Below are 20,428 nucleotides of genomic sequence, written 5' to 3' on the forward strand. Positions count from 1 at the left end.
TCAAAATTATTAAAAAGTTACAGATGTGCTATTATAACTAAAATTATTTTTAGTGCATTTACATTATACTACAAAACCAATCTAAGAACTCTTGTGGCAGATGTTACAACAGCATCTGGAAATGGTAATATCAGCTGCACACCTTTCTTCACTCTTCTGATAGGCTCCATTACGGGCCAGTATTACCATTAATCCTGTGGATTGCATTTTACATTTAGCATTTTTCAGCAAGTATCCTTGAACAAAGCAATCTGTAAAGCATATACTGACTTCAAAGTCAGTTTTACAAATTACATTTGCAATGCCAGTTCCTCCAGGTAAATAGACGGGCAACTTGCAAAAATAATCTCGTAAGGTTTCTCCCAAGTTACCTCTGTAACTTCTGATTGTGATTTTTTTTCTATTTTCCGAAAAAACATCCAGTAAATCAAGGGTATTATGATCAGGCTATCTGAGGCTACAGCGTTCTCATTAGGACTATCATCATAGAACTATCAGGATGTTTTTTAACCTTCCTTCTCATATCTGCTTACCTTGTAGCTGGGTTGATCACTACTAATATGTGACAGATTCAGCCACCCTGTATCTTAAAAGGTTCAGAGGGTTCCTTCTGAATTGCCCCTTGTAGACTAGGCTTTAGTAACTCCCCAAAAACCCATCTTGAAATATATCTCATAATAATTCTAGCATCATGTTTACAAGGAAGTTTTCCAGAAAATGAGTAGAAAAAACATGTCTTTTCTTTAACAGTTACCCTTAATGGAAATGACAGCACAGGCCAAAACACACCTGTAACCTGATACATCCATGGCAGAATGATGGGAATCTGTTGTGTCAAGATGATCTCACTGCTTTTTCACGTATAATTCAAAATCATCGGGTGAAAAACAAACTCCTTATCCATCCATGGCCTAAAGAAATGAGAAAATCACACTGGACTCAGAGAAGGGAAGGAAACATTCACAAAGTTTAAATTAAGCCTTCAAAGGCCATTCAAACTAATTCCATTGTTAATAGGAGGTAAGCTGTACTGAAGGGAAATATCAAGAATGCCTAGATAATGGCTTCTACTCTGTACCATCTTCTCACTCTTGTTGTATTCCATGTTGTCCTGCTTTCCTCTGACACTGGAAACTTCTCTTTCAAACAAACTATGTGCTTCTGTTCACTATTTTGGGGAAGTAAGGAGAGTTCACATTCATCTGCTCTCTCTCCCATACAGTGAATGGTTGTGTCAAGCAGCTCTGTGATAACTGCTGGTCCCCATGAAGGGTCTTAAAACCATTCCCTGTCATCTGGACTGTGATGCCTTTGCTCAGTGTGGAGGCATATCAGAGAGCACTACCTGACTTCTCTCTCTAAGAGATGATGTGCAAGGTTGCTTTTGAAACGAGCTGTGTGTGGTTTTCCACAGCTTTATTAGTATATGGTAATTAGTACAGGGGACATGCAGCAGTTTTTCTTGATGCCCAGGGGTGTACTCAATCTGCAGCCTTGTCCTCTGCACCTGTATCACATCTCTCCTCCAGAAAAAGCCTGCTGCTATGGAAAGGGTCAAAGTGCAGAAAGGGCACCCAGGCTTCTCTCTCTACACAAGCAGAATACCGTTTTCTACCTTGGAATCTAAAAGGCCTTTCAAGATGAACATGGGGTTAAAAGCTGTATTATACAAACTCTTTTTCAAAAGTTTAACTTTTCTCTCTTGTATAGAACAGAAACACAGAGCAATGTATGCTGGAAGGACTTAAAGAGGTAACATTGTTTAATCTCCATCTCAAGGACAAACTTTATATTAGGTGTCTCTTGACTTATTCAGTTGAAATCTAAAAAAATCAACAGATCTTGAGATAAATTATGCCCAGAATTCGGGGTGGCTAAAAAGAAGTGAGAGAGGGAATATTAGCTCACAGCTGAGTTTTACAAAAGAACTAAGACCATTTATTCTGCATCGTCACTTCTCCACTTCTTGCTCCTGTCTTTTAGTACCTGATATTACAGAAAGTAAAACCTTGTTTCTGTCTCTTTTCTGGTCTATCTGATGCTCTTTCACCATAAAACTACTGTTACTTCAGAGTGCCTGAGCATTTAAAATGCAATTTTTATACTTCTGATGCACTTTGAAGATTATATCTATTCTATTTTAATACACACTTGATTATATTTTTGCCTCAAAGTGTAATCGGTTGAAACAAGATGGGAGTCATGTCTTAATTCCACTGCCCGGAACGCCTGGAGGCGGAGGGCTCAGAGCCCCGGCAGCAACCAGGAGAGGGAGCTCATGCTTTTGGCTTGGTCCTGTCTCACTCACGGCGGGAGCAGCGTGAAAAGGCAACATCAAGAGTACAGATTCTGTACAGATACTCAAGTTTTAATAAGAGCCAAATTACTTTTTAATTCAAGCAGAAGTAGCTATCTCTTGGGTGTGTGTGCTTTTGGCAAAGCAATAAATAAAATCCACACCTTCCAGTAATAAGCAGTTTTTAAAAATTAATTGGTATGAATACACTAATATATGGGAAGGCATTCAACTTCTTCACAGATAAGCTTGTGGATATGGTTGGAATCTATTAATTAGGCCTTGGCCTCACATGCCTTTTCATCTGTCACTTTTTTTTTCAAAAGCCAAATGAATGACTTCAGCTACTGCTTCATCTTCCTCAGTTCAACCCTAGCTTAGACTCCAGTGCTGCAAGCAAATCTGTTCACTTACTTTGTCCATAAGGATTCCCAAAGAAGTCATACAATGTACAAGAAATAGATTTATAATATGTACCTGTGACTTTCCAAAAAATTAGTTCATCCTTTTAATGTGTTACTGAAATCTAATTGCTTGTGTTGTTTGGTTTTAAATTGTTCTTTTTTTCTTTTTTTTTTTTTTTCAAATACCTCTTTTGCAACACAGTCTTTGTGTGAAAGCAACAATAAACATACTTTTCATGTATTATGGGTATGCTTTTAAGGAAATTTCTCTAAACAGTTTCAATTCACTTAAACACAATTCTAACTAACTTACTAGGCTTTACTATGGCAAGTTACTGAGATAGAAATAGAAAGAATAGCTTTGCCAAATAGTGCCAAATATTATGGCACTACCACAAAGGCCTCTTTAGTTTAGACAGACCACAGCAAATAGTTGTATTTGAGAAACATCTATGTACCTGTTATAACATTTTCTTTGTATCTGTCAACACAGAGCAGCAGTAAGAGATGAAATAACTCAGTCTCACCACATTGCTCCGAACTTCTACACATCAAAATAATTTTGTGATAAAATTAGATTAATGTTAAATTTAATGTTGTCCCTTAGATACATATTCTCAAAAAATGTAAGTTAAGAGTTCTTCCTGCATAGAAGAAGCTTCTCTTTAAAAATGCTGTGGGAAGAACTTTGCTGATGTACTGCTGGACAACTGTAAAACATGAGGAAATTCTAAACATTAAAGCTGCAAAATAATATATACCATAAATAATCTAATTCAGGCAATGCAGTAAATCTGAATTTAGATTTCAAAATATCTTTACTTACTCTAACTTTTGAAACTCTTTTAAAGTTGTTCTCAATTTGTAATTAAGTTGTTCAACATTAGAAAGCAAAAACTGCTTGTGTCAAAGTCAAAATTAGCACTTTGATTGTAAAAGTGCAAATAAATAGAAATATCACATTCTGAAGATTTCTGAGCACAAACGAGCATTAAAGAGTGGCATCTGATTTGACACCTCTATTCATCTGTAAATTCACTTCTAAATAATATGCTTCTGCCCTAAATAAAGTTTAATACAATGTTAAGATAGATACATATTATAATGCATAATTGGACAATTTATCCTTGACCTCTGACACTGTAAAGAAGGAGCAAATTTTCCTCTTTTTTACAAACGGGTCAAACTGAAAGCTTTTGAGGGAATAGAAGTCTGAGGCAAAATAATAGGACAGTTGAATTCTGTTGCATGGCCACAAGCAACACAACATCCCTTCTGCAGTCTTCTTCTCCTTCCAAATCATTTCATTGTTGAAAAGTGCCCATTCCAAAGAAAAAATCCCTAGGATCATTACCCAATAGATCTGACATTTGTTACTTTTTCTGTAATAAGATTTACTAAAATTCTGGATGAGGAGTACTAGCAGTAGTCATTTTTGTTGCTGTTGTTGTTATCATTATCACTATTATCATTAGGTGCATTAAGTGTGCGTTTGTTTTACAGATGAAGATGTGTTTCCTGAAAAGGAAAACTTAAAATGGAAGAAAAAAGTGAAAACACAAATACATTGCTTTTGATTTGATGCATTCGGAATCCATGCCAAGGGGCCAAAGTGAAAATTATTTATTTTTCAATACCATACTTTGCTCTCTTCTATTTTCATTTTATTTCTCTTCCAAAATTTTTAATTCCATCTGTCTTTACCATAGTTCACAGAAATATTTCAGAGAAAAATTATTTTACCAACTGTTCCTTTCTATACCACTGATGCTCCTGCCAGATTCCAAGTGGCATTAGACCAGAATGGTAAGTACTGATTTACTTTCAATCTTCTGTTTCACCTGTCTCAGGGGCTCATATATTGAGCCAAATGCAGATCAAAAAACGTGCATAAACAGAACATACTAAATCTGAGCTTTTCAGTCCTGGTTTGCCAGTGTTTCTTGTATGTAACTTCTCAAGGTTCTGATCTATTGCAGTAGAACACTAATTGTAATCAATGCCAGGACACATTTGCATAGTGATTTAACTATCTACAAATACATGAAATCATTAATGTAGGTGCTTTGAACCACTTTCTGGAGGAGTCTATTACACTTAATCAGCTTCAGAAAGATGCCTGGGAGATAAAACGTGGGTGGTATAAACATTTTCTCCTCAAATCCTACTGTCTTCATTAATTGCTAAAGAAATGTAGGCAAACCCTCAGAGGCCCAAGTTGTTAACAGAAATAAGTACACTGGCTTCCATGGTCCAGGTCCATATAAATTTGGATTTCTTTCAGGCAGCCTTTTAAAACAAAACTCCTGCAGCAACTGGCATTTGGAAATTTCAATTCTCATGACAGCAATTGGAGGGATATCCGAACCATCCAGCATGGGAAACTGTAATAGCCTTGAAGAGCCTCTAAGGTTCCCTGGGAGATCTCAATGGACAGAGAAAAGAATTCTCCCAGTTTGAAGCCAGAAGCCAGCAACTGCCTTGGGCAGGTACCTCTTTGTCTTCAATGATGACAGATGAAGCTAAATGAAGCCACATCCTGCCCGCTGTTTTGTAAAGATGTTAGCATCGTGGGTCTGTGCTGGTGCTCTGAGATGGGACTTATAAATATAAAACTCTCTCAAATTAGTAGCTTGCTTCAAAGACAAACACATCCCAAAACAAATGTGCCTGCCCTTAATTCAGCTAACCAATCTTGCCAAGGAACAGAAGACCAATGCAATGGATGTTATAAACATGTTGATGTTATGTAAGGCCCCGATTCTGACATTCAGTCCAGAAATATATCTCTACATCTTTCAAATAAGTTTAGCACAAATACATATCAATTCACAGAACATCAACACTATTGGGTTAGTGTTTGTAGAAGAAAGAGCATAGAAACTTGACAGTTGTTATTTCAGCTGACTGAATTTATTCCATCTACCAAGGCCTCTTGCCTCTTTCTCTTGCAAGTTATTTATGGGCCACCTTCCCTCCTCTTCTCTGTGAAGAGCTCTCTGTCATTCTTCTGCTCTAAAACTCCAATTTGCTCTGACTGTCTCCATTCTCTTTTTTCCAAATACAAGGGCTCATCCAACACTCACTCTCATCTTCCTATAAACATCTCTGCTTCAATCATTCTTCCTCCCTTTGCTTCATGCCCCCTGGCATAAGGCTCCTTCTCTCTTTATCTCCTTGGCAGGTGTCGAGATCCCACTTTTCCTTTCTGATGACTGATCTATCCAAATTCTTGACCACTTCCCTTGCTCCACCTAAAGTAAGGGCTTTGCATGAATACCAGCCATGCAGACGAAATAGCATTTCTTGTACATCCATGTATCTCTGGCAGACACCGGTGGATGTGTTGAAGGTCACAGATATAAATTTTCCTCCTTCCCCCCCTTCATTTTACACTACTACAGATGGGACTGGATCAACTTCAGGGACTCAACAGAGGTGGATAATGTACCCTGGCAGTTTATTACCATGGTACAAAGTGTGGATGAAGCACATGAGCCACAGAAACAAGAACACTTCAACAATTGTTCTGATTAACTATAAAACTTTGGGAATTAATTTTGCACAGAGCAGTATGCAAATAGTTTTCAAAAACTTCTCGAAAAATGGAGTCCCATAAGGTATTTCCCATCTGTTTTATTCCAAAGTTCCAGTCAGTGATAGAAAAAGCTCTGCTGTCAAGAGGACAGAAGTGTTTGAATTCAAAAGATTTCAAACACTTCTGTCCTCTTAACAGCAGAGCTTTTTTTTTTTTTCTTTTTGGTCTTACTCATCAACAAAAAATCTTGACTTCTCTCTCTGCAAAGAAATTTGATTTTTCTGTGCTTACACCTCAGATGACAAATACACAGAGAGAGAAATAAAAATGCAGGTCTCTCCCTCCTTCTGGAGAGGAATTTACAGGAAAACAGGGTATTATATCACATCTAAAATTCTGACAATTTGTCTCAATTAGGTGATTTTCTTATATACATTTCCTTTTGCATGGCAGCTGATCTCAGAATGACTAAAGCTATTACAACCACCACAAAAAAGGAAAAGAAGTACAGAAAATATTATTGTGACCTCCTTCAAACAACTACAAAACAGTGTAATCACTCATTATACACTATCATGCAAATACACTTCAAAACCACATGAACCCAGGGTGTTCGCCACACAGACACAGTGGGAGAAGGAGGAAAGAATTGGAAAGAATTTCTATAGGTGCTGCTAAATTTAAAAATTACTCTATTCATGTACATGTACTCTTGTCTTTTACCCAGAGCAGAATGTAGATTACCACAGCACATACAGGACACAGAAATACATCATGCCTCTCCACATGCACACATATTCAAAGGTTTGACATTTTATAAGCATTTAAGGAAAACAAAAACAATCCTGCAATGCTCTGAGAACTGGAGTTAAGTTCCTCACAGAAGTGGAGGTATTGACTCCCCATGGGAGTGATGAACTTTTGTTGCATTAAGGGAGCAATAATTTGAAGACCTCCCTCAAAGTCCCACTGGCAAACACCACAGAATGCAGAGCTCTCTGAACTTAACTACCGTGTTAAAATGCACAGTAGTTCATTTCTAAATGTTTGGTTCTCACATCTGCTATTATAAGGAACAGTAGTTAATTATACGTATTTAACATGTAAGTAATTATAAGTAGTTAACAGGTAGTTATTGATTACTTTTGTGGGGTGAGAAAGTAGAGACTCAAGACTATGCAACTCAGGAAACAGTGATTGTCCGGGGCTACAAGTGAGACAAACTTCATATGGGCAGTATTTGAGAAATCTTGAGAAAAGAAGATTTAGTGAGCCAAAAAGGGAGCTCTTGTTTGTTTTCAAAGATTAGTTGTTCTGATAAATATCTAGTTCCTCATTTAATGCCTACCCTTCTTCATACATCCTTAGACATAGCTTGCATGTATGTTCTCTTTGTCCTTCTGGCTTTACCTGAGACATACAAGGATAAAGTCACAGATCAGTAAGTGCTAGAGTTCAAAAGCTTCTTTTAAAGCAAAGTTTAAAGCACAAAGTTTCTGTGTTGGTGAAATATTTAATGCTTTTACAGCCTGGCTGTGACTCTCTGAATGATGTCACATCCAACTCAAAATAATAGGAGGTTCTCTTCATATACCTTATTTTCACATTTTCACATTTTCACCTTAACACATGGATTTTATTTGCTAAACAGAGAATTACTCTAACAATCAGCTTTCATTTCCTCCAAAAAAAAAATTAAGTAAATCTGCAGCCTACATTTTTACATTTTCCCCTTGCTTCTTTCTCAAATTTCTAACTACTAAAATATGCCTGGGTAATCCTGACTTTTGCACTAACATTGTGAACTTTGCTATCAGATGTTTTCAGCTTAAAAATAGTGCTTTAGCAAATAGCAAATGCCAGCATTTGCTTCAAAATTTTTATATTATACATACAGGCCAACTGTCACCATATGAATAGTAACAGTAATAATATATTTTTTCTAGTTTTGTCCCTTCTTTCCATTAGAAACTTGACTACTGAAGCATATTTCAGATTAATCCAAGTAAATCTTAGCCATCAGATGTTTCACCTCAGTCCTACTACCACACTGACTACAGAACTGCTGAGGGAAGCGTGCAGCTAGATGGCAGTGTGCCAAACTAAAAATCTGTATGAAACTGACTATTTCTAGTAAGGCATGTCATAGCAGGCCTTAAGTAGCATGAAAACCTAAATAAACCAAATCCATAATGATAAAATAAAACCATCCATAGTAGTATTATTGTGGCTGAAAAGATGTAGCCAGGTGGTAAATTGAGCCAGGAAAATTAAAAATCCTGTATTTCTTTCTGGTTCAAAGAATGATGCTACCCTAACCACCCTACATTTCAGGTACCAGCTCTTATCACCATGTAAAACAGCTATGCTGCCATCTCCCTTGGTTTGAAGAACGTTGTATGGCTTAACAAAGGGATGTAAATACTCATGTTAGTTCAAGGTCCTCCATGAAATGGGACAGATATCATGATGCAAATGAACAGGAACATACAGCAATAGGTAAATAGGGAACCAGCTGAACACAGCACATAAATAACCTTCTGCTGTATGTATAAAAAAGCCTCTATAGTGATAAATCTTAAGGCATGCACCATTCTCCAAGGCTGGCTGGGATAAAAGGACAAATGAGATGTCCTGCAAGGAGGAAAGGATCCTTCTGCTCAGATCACTGGGCAATTGCTGTACTGCTCTCCAGCAGAACAGCCTCAGGGCTGCAGGGCTGCACACTTGCCCACTGAACCCATTCAATGTAAGGATTTCAACACATTCAGTGAAGAATTTCTTAGCCCAATAGCCAGAAAAAGAATCCCCACCCTGCACAGGATCTTTGTTTTCTCCAGTCTAAACACAGAGTTGTACTTACTGCCTTCTAGAAACCTATCCTTCATCCACAGGCAGCAAAGGAAAAAACATGCTACAGTCAGCTACAAACTATTGCGTTCTCTCTTGCTGTGCTTTTTACTTTGGCTCTGAATTCGACTTAATATTTAAATTGGCTGCTACCTCTGCTAATACATGATCTGTTAACACTTCTGTTTTAAACTCTGTTTTGACTGGGACAATGGGACAACCGATCATTTCAGGACTAAAACATTGTCAAATGTTTTAGCCACACTTTTTAAAAATAATTTTACTGAGTTAAAGTTTACAAAACAGAAATAGAAGTGAATAGTTTAGATAAACCGTTTTCTTTTTGCAATCCTATATTTTAATTTCACATAAAGTCTAAAATCTGTCCTTCTGTAAGTAATGATGTTAAATATATAAATACACTTAATATATATTAAAAATATTTATCTGCTGTGCATTCTTAACATATAAATTGTTATACCTTTTGTGTGCTAAGAATATATACCACAACATACGAAGGTTTTTACTTCTAGGTAATATTTCATAAAGGTATAGTTTATACTGGCAAACCTTAGTCTTGAGCATCATCGCATCTTATTGTCAAAAGATCAGGGGTTTTGCCTGAGTATCAGGAAGACAGATTCAAGAGAACATTTTGCGGAGATCTCTGAGGGATTTTGTTTATGGCCTTGATGAAAAACATAGACAGTTGATAGCTGTACCATGGATGTCACTTCAAGTGACTGGGACATTATGGTGACGTGTTGGAACCTGCAGGAAATCTTCCAGTCCCAATGGCCTTCTGGAACAGTAACAGCACCTCCCAGAGACACCACCAAACAGACTCTTGTTTTTCTTTTTCCCTTTATGGAGAACCAGAGACCTGTGAGAAATATGAAAAGGAAAAAACTGTACAGCCTAGTTTAAATGTACAAAGGTAGGAATTATCCATATCTGTTACTACAAAAGCCTTCTTTTAATCTTCAAGCTACTTTACTTTCAAAAAATCCTTAAGTAAAATTGTTTAGAAGTACATTAAGTATTTTTAAAAAAAGCCACTAGCTCAACAAATGTATTCATGCAAAGTAACGTACAGAGGGTGACTTTTACAGTTGAACCCTCACTACTAATTAATCTATGTCTGTCTAACTTCAGGTATCTTGTGCAAGCCGATAAATCCTCAACAGTAAATGAAGAAACATACTCTTGGCTTTCTAAAACAACAACAAAAAAGAAGTGTATAAAAGCCTCAGGTTACATAAATACTGTTTCACTACACTTATGAAAAATATAAGCTTATAGACATGGGCAAAAGACAGACAGAACTTTTGGGGAAAGAGGTTTCTTGGACACATATTGTGACACAGAATGAAAAATCCTCTTACTGGAGAATTTTTTCTATTTAGGCATTTCTCACAGGCACTTCATGCTTTCAACCACTGTTGTTATTATCTTAGGACAAGGTGATGCTTGGTGAAAAGTTTCACAGCAGCCCCATAGGCCAAAACATTCTGTCCTGTTTAACTAGCCAGACAGCAGATTCCTTTTTTATTATTGCAAATAAAATACTTGAGTTCCAGTACAAGATCATTCTGCAGCTCAGATTATATCAGACGTGAAAGAGGTGAAAACAGGTTTTATAAACTGGGTAGAATATAAAAGCATGTATTTTGCTTGCCTTTTCATTAGGCTCACATTTCAGACCTAATTTTATATTCAAAGAGAGTATAGCAGAAAACCTTTAACTAATGTTCTCCAATGTGTATTGAGTAGCCTGACCAACAATTTAGTTACTAGCCTAAACAGGAACTGGGCTGTGACTGGCTTCTTAAACTTGCAGCTAGTCTCAAATCTGCAGTTTGTGGCCAACTTTATTTGCACTGAAAGCTGATTTGGAGGAAAAATGTTTTAAAAACCTTGCCATCCTCACCTTTGTCTCACTCAGCCACAGACACAGAGCACAAAGGCAAGTTTGTACACTATCTGAGGAGCACCTCTGGCAAGAAGCTGGGTGAGGGACATCTCAAGAGCTTTCCATGGCAGCCTCACTGTGAACTCAGTTTCCTTCAGCAACCAGTCTCCTTTTGAAAATGGTTGCCTGTCGGCAAGCCTATGATTTAATTGTGGTGAGGGAAGAGAGTGGATCCGCATCATTGACCAGGACCATGCTCTGCAGCTGGGACTGCCAACCAACTAAATAAGGCCTCAGAGGTTAGATCTCCCTACCAGCCCACTAGAGCACTAAAGCTTTTGTCCCACCACCTCAGAGACCCACCCCTGACCCCATCGCCTCAGGACCATATCCCCACTTCCACAACCACCTGTTCTCCCACCTTCTAGAAATGTCCACAATGTGCATCCCTATCCTGAGGGGGGGATTCCCCCTCAAGAAGAAAGGACTGAAAGGGCACCTCATAAATGTGTATAAATACCAAGTGGGCAGGAGGGAGTGCCAAGAAAGTGAAGGCAAGCCTTTCTCAGTGGTGCCAGCCACTAGCACAAAAGGCAACAGGCAAAAGTTGGCCAATGTTCTCACGCACCGTGTGACTCTTGGGGTGTCTTGTGCAAAGCCAGAATTTGGCCTCGATGATCCTGATGGGTCCCTTCCGACTCAGCTTATTCTATGGTTCTATGATTGTACGATGCACAGGAAGTTCCACCTTATTACGAGGAAGAGCTGCTTTATCGAGCTAGAGATCACTCATAGGAACAGGTTGCGGAGTCTCCCTCACTGGAGGTATTCAGGAGCTGCCTGGATGCAGTCCTGTGCCATGTGCTCTGGGATGACTGCTTGAGCGGAGTGGTTGTCCCGCTGCTGTCCCCTCCATCCTGACCCACTGGGTGAACGGGAGACGCCGGCCCGAGGCGAGGCGCGGGCCGCTCTGAGGGCAGGCGGAGGGCGGCGTTCGCGCTCCCTCGTCCCGCCTGCCCGCCGGGCCCGCGGCCGCCCCGCCCGCCCGCTCTCTCGCACGGCGGCGCGGGCAGGGCCCGCTGCGCTACGGCGGGCAAGGCTGGGGCGGCGTCAGCGGGCGCGCGGTGCCGGCTCCAGGGCTTTAAAGCAGCGTGTAAGCTGAGATGCTACCACAGACAGCGGCGCGGCGGCGGCGGCCGCAGGACCTCCTCGAGCCCAGACGGGCTCCCGCCTTTCGCCCCCGCCGCGCCCCGGGGCAGCAGAGCGGCCGCCCCGCGGCTCTAGGTACCCCCCGGGCCCCATGGCGACGACCCGCGCTGCCCGCGCCCTCCTGCTGCTGCTGCTGGTGCTGTGCCCGCCGGGGCTGCGGCGGGGGGCGCGGGGCAGCGGGCAGCGCCCGCGGGGGTGTCCGGCGCCGTGCCGCTGCGAGCTGGACGGAGTGCTGCTCCGCGCCGACTGCTCCGACCGCGGCCTCACCGCCGTGCCCGCCAACCTCAGCGTCTTCACCTCCTACCTGTAAGTGCGGGCGGGCCGGGCAGGGCGCGCCGGCGGCGGCGGGAGGGCTCGGGCCGGCCCCCGGCGCTGACAGGAGGCGCTCCGTGCCCGGAGAGGAGACCCGACTTCAAATAAGTTTCTAATCGCTTTTTAATCAGCGGACGCGTCGTAAAGCGTTTATAGGTATCTGGCTATCGCGGTGCCCGGTCCGGCGCCCGGAGGATCGCTGTGTGATGTGCCGTTTGCAGGGTAATTAAAAGCGATTGCAACAGCAGAAACTCGATGCGATCCGCCGGGACGTTATCTTTACCTTTGCTTCCCGGGACAGGGCTTTGAACTGCGGCCGCTGCTGCTTTAATCGTTAACAGATCTCCCCTCGGGGGGAGCAAAGACGGTGAATAAAGCGCGCTCCCGGGAGGCGAGCAGCGCTCGGGGACCGCAGTGCCCGTGTCTAGACACAGGTGCCCGTGTCCAGCTCCGGCTGGGGCCGGCCCTGTCCGCCCCTCGGGAGGCTCCCCCGGGGCTCGCAGTGCCGCCTGGCAGGGCATCCCCGCCGGCTCGGGCTGCGCTGCTTGCGAACTGCGCTGCGTCTACAGCGTGCAGAGACAGAGCGGAGTGAACGGAGAAACTTTGTATTAGCAAAAAAACCCACTCAAAACTGTGGTGAAATTTCCTTTGTCTCCTTATTTTTGGCTCGATGTTCTGTTCGTCCTTTAGCCTCTCGTGATTTAGTGTGTTGAAAGTGCTGGTGCTCTAAGTGTTCCTTAGGTGTTCTCCTTACTGATTCCATAGTTTTTTGTGGTTGCATGACCAGTAGGTTGTTAATTTACTGCTTATCCTTCGTACCCAGCATAAAGTATGTCTGGTTTTGAACGTGTTTGTCCAGTCTCCGTACTTTGACATGCTGTTAACGTGCTTGCTACTATAGTTACTGTGAAGATGCTTTCCCGGCATTATGTGTCTGGGGTACTAAAGTAATCATTCTGAGCACACTTCTCTGTTAATACCATACTTCAAAGGACATAAACCATGTCTTACAGCTGAAAAATAGAATAAAGCAAGCTAGAAATGGATTTCTATGAAGGGTATCAACATGACAACATGCACAAGGTGGAAATTAAGTGCAACCAACCAAATCTAAGTATATATTAGGGTAAAGCCTAATTTAAAGAAAATATTATACATTAATAAAGAGAGTTAGCAGCTGAAAGACTTTTCTTTTATATTACACATGTAAATACTATTCTGAAATTTTTCTTAAGATCAGTTTTAACTTCTATCAGAAACATTTCAAAGTCAAAGCTATTGATAATGTTGAGAGGTCGGAGTCAGCAGTCAGCATTACTGAATGACCACTTAGAATAGAGCAAAACTGCGGCTATGTGTAATAAAGATACAGTCCTTAAGACGCATAAAAAAGTAGCAGGTCAGGATTTTTGGCATACATAAGATACAATGTTTTCTGGTGCTTTGGAAAGCCATAAGCAGAAAGGTAGATAGTGATGATGGAAAGGCATACTTAAGCTGTACACATCCTGTGTTAAGAAGTAGAGACCCTAAATTCCTCACTGCTTGGAGGAATGCTAAAACCAGAAAAACATGAGAGAATCTACTCTTTGACTGTTTTATGAAGAAAAAGGGAACATATGTGTGATGATGTCAAAATACCATTGCTGGGGTTCTGCCTGTGGTAACCTGCTTCTTGAGAGTGTTGTGATCTAGTCTGCCCTTTTGTTTTTAAATCCCTCTGTCCTTCAGAAGGAATGTCTTTCTCCAGTCAAAAATCCTCTGTTGTGCAGTAACATACACCCTGAAGTGAAAAAATGTTATTCGGGTAGGCAGACTTTTAAATGACCAGGACTGCGTGCAGGCAATATAAAGTATAAAGGACTAGTTCATACACATAGGCAGCTACACTTACTGTTTTCCAAATTTACAAGGCTGCTATCCTTTGGATTGATTAATTATTGCCTAATTATGCAGAATTGTAGCTCCTGCCTGCCTTCTGTAAAGAACTGTCAAGTCTCATTCTCTGTAGATGGCTAAGCAATGGCAAATTTTAAAACATGCCTGCTTGTTATAGGCATGTTTGCCTCCCTGAGCTTGGTAATGGCCAACCAGCTGCTTCTTGATTATTCTCCTTTCTGTTTGGGTTTTTTACCTCAAAAACCCAAAAATGTCTTTTTCAGATGTGACAATTTTTACCTTAGACCAAAGCAAGGGATTAAAATTGTGTACTCATATTTAATCTCTTTCCAGAAAAAAACAATCTTCTTCAGTCAATTCTGTTCTTGCCCCATAGATACATCTGACCAAAATCTGCCTTGGATCACGTTTGAGTTTTTAAAGCTTTGGGGTTTTTTTTCTAAAATTCTTGACTTTTATCTTCACTTAACACTCACATAGGACAAAAAGGTAACTGTTTTCTTGGTGTACACTGGAGATGGTGTGAAAAACTGAAATGCTGAGGCCATTAAAGGTTTGTTTTATTTTGAGACAAAATGTCTATAGAGCATGATACATTATGGTGACTGAATTTTGCATGTGCTGTCATTTTTTTTATGATGGTGCTCTTGCAGCAGAGCTAAATGTACTCCACAGATGGACCTGCTACAATTTTCTCCATTCTCCTTTATAATCCTAAGCAGCAATTCTTGCCTCCCATCAAAAATATTTTTATTTATGATTTTGTGTCTGCTGCCATGAACTGTTAGACTTCTTAAGAGCAGGCAAGGAGAATCCATGACTTTCTTTCCGTTCCTTTTTTCTTAATTTACTTTTAGACTAAGTAGCGTATTCGGTGTATTCAGTGCAACTCCTGTTGACATAAATGAGAATTCCATGTGCTGATGAAGGGCAGCACTGAGTCTCTGTTTCAAATTAAGAACAGGTCACTTTCCTATCAGTTCACAGTGGAAAGAAGAAGCCAGAATCTACAGGTCTTTTGCACATGGGACCCTCATTAATTCTCAAACCAAACCCATGAGTTAGTGAAATATTATTACCATTTGCTGTGATGTGGAAAACTGAAATGGAGAAGGGTTTGCTCAAAGTTAGAGGTAAAGTTTATGACAAAGCCAGCCATTAAAGAAATCCTAACTCCATTGTTTAACCACAGGCTTGTCCTACTTTACCTAAATAATTACTCCTTAAAAGTTGTGTAAAATCTGGAAACTCCTATTCAAGAATATTTACTATGACAAGTAATAAAAACAGACTTTTTTTTCAATCTCTTATGATGACAATCTCGTATGAAGACAGCACTTATAGATTTTTAGGGTTATTGTTTTGGGCCTGGACAATACAAAAAAGTAAATTTACTATAACTGCCAGGGCTGTCTAACATTTTGTATGCTGTGTTTGTGATCAAAACCTGTCAATGATAAGCAGAATGTTTGCAAAATGTTAATATCATAGATTGACAGAGACATGCATGAATACAAATACAAATGTTAACAGCATGTTGCCTTTTACATTATAGTTTACTTTAAAGGTATAAATTTAAGTATATTGTAAATATGTGCGCTAACACTTGGTGAGATATGAATCATATAATTTTTAATTTTTCATATAAATAATTTTTTAAGAAAAACTATTTCTCAAAACTTTGATAACATTTTTCATATTACAGTAGAACCTATGAAGAAGAAATCAGTGCATATTATAAGGTTTCAGACCTATCAATGTTCAAGTAAATTTTGACCTTCCACTTCATTCATTGCTGTACTATTTATTTGATGATAGCTATTCCTGTAGAGCACTGTCAAAAATATTCTGAAAGTGTTTAAAACTACTAAACATAAAAAATGAAAAGAAAAAAATGCAATGAACCTGAAAAAAAAAGATTACTCACTGTTTTGAAGATAAAGAAGTATGTTCCCAGAAATTAACAGTGCTTATGAAATAAGAAATATAGTCGTTTCTGTGTCAAGAATACCCAAAATCATTAAGACCAGTCCTTTGGGGTAAATTTTCATCCTTTTAGTCATTCTGATCTCACAGTGCAAATTCAGGTCTTGTCTGTATCTTCATCAGTGGTATTTTGGGAATGACCATGGTTTATCAAAGAGGTCAAACAGCAGCGCATCTTCTTATGAAGAAGTGAGACTTACCAAGTCTCACCCCTTCCTGATCACTTGACGAGATTTAGGAGTTAGGTATTTCATGAAATGTCTGTCTTTTCTTAGAAAGTACTTCTTTACATAGCTACAAACTTTATAGGCCTTAAATTAACTGATTGTCATGTGGTTTCAGTTAGTTGTCTGAATCATGTCCTGGTTGAGGATGAAGATGAATCCAGGTTCTGGATTTAGAATTTAGTGCTAAATCTCCCTCTTGAAAAGGAAACATAACGTTTCCCCTCTACTCCTGGCAGTAGCACATATACAAAGGTGAAATATACCCATAGATGAATTAGAGGTAAACAAAAACTGAAGAAGTAACAAGCTATGTAAATTACGTTTGTCAGTTTTCAAGAGATTCGCGTTAAAATTCAAAACAGAGTGTGTCAAGTTAAAGTCAAGTTTCTTTGAGAAAAATTTGGATTGAAAATATATTTTGAAATATCATTCTTCTCACTTGAGAATACAGTGTTAAAAATAACTCTTTACACTGCTTCCTAAAGAGCCTTTTGCTGCTCAGAAAGGAAAAAAAGGCTCTCACACATTACCTTTCTCCTTAAGCATTTTCTCTGTGGAAACAGTGCATAAATTGACAGGGGAAAGGAAGCTGTTTTAAAACTGGGAGAATATAAGGCACTGACAAAGTGAAGGCACCTTCACTTTGGTTGATATCTCAAGTGCACAGGGCAACTGGCTGGGCAGAGGGAGCCTGACTCCAGCTGAGAACGCGTGCACCGGGCTGACCTTCCCAGTCAGCATGCCAGCGGAGATTAGACTTCCCTCAAGTGCTCCCTTGTTAACCCAGTCTTTTCTGCGATGCCATTTGTCTTTCAAATGCTTAAAATTGCTACCAATCTTTCTAGTAGTCCAGATCACTTTCTTTTATTCTTTTTGTTGGCCAAGATAATATTTCATCTGCATGCACTGCTTTCTTAATTCTCTGTTGGCTACTTAAATGGTCATGATTAATACAATTTATGGTGTTTTTCCTGACTTCCTTACTTGAACTGTCCAGCAGATCTGATTCTTTTCCCAGTAAAAATCATGGTAAATAAGGTGTGGTTCCTTTGGCTCTAAGTAAACTGATTGAAGGCAGAACATGATGTGGTGTTTTTGACATACCAGAACAGCTTTAGACTTCAGTTAGAAAGAAAATACGTTAACATCTTTAAAAAAATAAGATGTGATCAAAGCATGCTTACTCCTCAGAGATTTAGCAATTCATGTGGCAAATCCACATGCTATATGCTCTGTTTGCTGAGAAAACCTGAAGACCTCCTGTACAAGTTTACTGATCAGAGGAGAGAATTTATCACCTGGAGAACCATAAAAGAAATAAATGTGGCTGAGGAGGGGTAGGGCCTTCTTCTGTTTCTTGGAATTGAGGTTTAAATAAAAAAATCTACAAAGATATTGAACTGTTTCAACTGTATGGAGCAGTCATGGTACCCCTGACTTAGTCCTAGTGCTTCTTTTTCCTGAGAGTCTACAGGCACTATCTGGTAATTATTGAATTAGAGACCTTAGAATATGTATTAAAGAAGCAGCAGCACCCAAATAGAAATACTGGCCTGGAATGTCTTTGCCATGTCGATGAAAAAGACCCCCAGCCAGCTCGTATTATAGTAAGCACCAGCAATCTCTCGATCTCTAAGCAGTAATGAAATGGGATTGCAATGCAAGTTCCCAGGAGCTGGTGCAGTTTTATCCGGCTTCGCCTGGACAGTGCATTCGGTATCACTTCCCAGTTTTATTCTTTTCTTGTGTTTTACTGATTTTTAGCTATGACCTTTGGGATTTAAGGGCTGTGGCCTCAGCACTGAGGTTGTTCCCTGAAAGGACAAGTTATATTTTCATGTCTAGTCACTGCTGCAAAAAATAATTAATCTGAAGTGTAGTGTTATCCAGCAATGATAATTATAATAATCGGCCACTCCCAAAGTGGGATTTTATTGGTAACAAATGGGCTCTTAGTTTGAGTCCAATTGTATGATTTGGCTTCAGTCCTGCAAATACTTATCCAGATACTTAACTTTAGTGTCAGGTTACACTGAAATCACGTGTGCAAATGTTTGTTGATCAAGGCCTTTAATAATTCTAAAACAATTATCCCTTTCCCAAGTATCAGCTCATTTTTGGGGAATAGTTTCATTAAGCAGTTCTGCACCAGTGTCTCATTGCACAACCTAAAGCATTATGTATATCATAAGTCATTTAATATAATTGTTTTTCAAAAATTTTCAAAATATTAGACTGATTTATATATTTAGTTTTATCTGGAATGCACCATCTCCCAGCAGTATTAAATTATGTAGTTGCAGCGAAATAATTTTAAGGACATATTTTGATTAAAAATTGCTAACACTTCTTGCATTATATTTGAAAAGTGTAGTTGGTTTTGTATAGATGATATAATATTGTGTGCATAGAGATGTCTGTGTATAGACAGATGTTGGACAAATTTTAAAAAGTATCTAGCAGCACAAGCAACTATAACTCCCACCACACAAAATCTCTCCCTTCTTTTGATGACACTTGATTAAAAGTTTTCTTTTTTTATTGAGAGTAACCATGCTTAGTGAAACTGTTAAACTTAAGCATTAATTACTTAAGTAATGCAGAAGTATTTTTTGGATTGAGACTTAATGTGCATAATGATTGCAAATGAAGTTAACCCTTTTTTTGTGCTTGTTTCATGCAGATTTTTTCATGAAAAGTGTACAATCATTTGATGCTGATATTTATGAAGGGAAGTAAGAGGTAGAAGAGTAAAGCTGGTGTTTGGTACTACTACTTGTCCTTGTTTGTTTTTTTTTCCCCTCTTAATTTCTTTACCTAACACTTCAGCCTGCTTTATTTGAGGACAGAACAGTTAAAGCACTGATCTCACACAGAAATAGGACTTTCCTAGCCCTTGTTTCTGCAGCAGTAGGCATCTTATGATGCCTATTGTACCATGTCTTCTGGATCCTGTGATAATAAAAATGCTAGTGTAAGTGAATGAAAGAACAGATGTGAGATGATGTCAGCATCAAGGGAAGTGTAGCTGCACTGATTTGGCATTCACTGAGTTTGTAAATGAGTCTCTGTGTACCCTGAGGGGAGGAGAAGGTCATAGCTGGCAAAAGAAGCAAGTAAGATAAGACAAAGCTCTTTCTCATCCACGATTGAATGTTACCTGTTCTGCACCACCTTGATGACTAACTTGCCTTTGAGCTTGATCCTTAATAAGCTCGGTGTGGAGGCTGCCTCAGAAATGACATATTTCTCCTGTTGGTCTCGCATTTGATAAGGCTGCATTTATGTTTGTAGTAGAGGGTGAGACCAAGTTGTCCAGTGCCCAGAAATAAGATTAATCCTTATGAAGGCATAGAAACCATAGCTTCTTAAACGCCCTAATTCATAGCGATTGTCATTTTGGAGACATGAGAATAGGGCAGAAACTGCTTCTGGGAACAGGACTGTGATCAATTAGCCATAACTGGGATTCAGGTAGAGAGACCTTTAAGTTCTGCTCCTGGATGTAGTAACTTGTGGATTCAAGTAAATCACACAACATTTCTCTAGGCTTACTCCATATATGGGGTGAATGGGACAAGTACCTACATTTGTATTGGACTAATTTGGTGGTGCCTGAAAAAAGCTGGAGATCTGCAGATTAAGAATACTTAATTAGGTGCTAATTATGAGTATGGCATGGTAAAATAAGGGAGGTCCCAAGGAATTTCCTTTTCTTTACGGGGAGTATGTGAAGTTTGTCTACCTTTCAGTTTTGCTCCTGACTGTCTATGTGACCTGAACTCTGTGATATTT

The 20,428-nt window shown here is 39.5% G+C and overlaps 1 protein-coding gene across 1 annotated transcript in view; it reads left to right on the top strand.

The window, feature by feature from the left end:
• Positions 1-12,300: 12,300 nt before the first annotated feature.
• The window catches only part of LGR5 (leucine rich repeat containing G protein-coupled receptor 5), an 88,469-nt gene continuing 80,341 nt past the window's right edge, over positions 12,301-20,428 (top strand). The window contains exon 1 of the mRNA XM_066319179.1: positions 12,301-12,515. Within this exon, the coding sequence (XP_066175276.1) occupies positions 12,301-12,515 (215 nt within the window). The remainder of the gene's footprint in view (positions 12,516-20,428) is intronic.

The sequence above is a fragment of the Sylvia atricapilla genome, chromosome 5 (assembly GCF_009819655.1).
Source record: "Sylvia atricapilla isolate bSylAtr1 chromosome 5, bSylAtr1.pri, whole genome shotgun sequence".
Lineage (NCBI taxonomy): Eukaryota > Metazoa > Chordata > Aves > Passeriformes > Sylviidae > Sylvia > Sylvia atricapilla.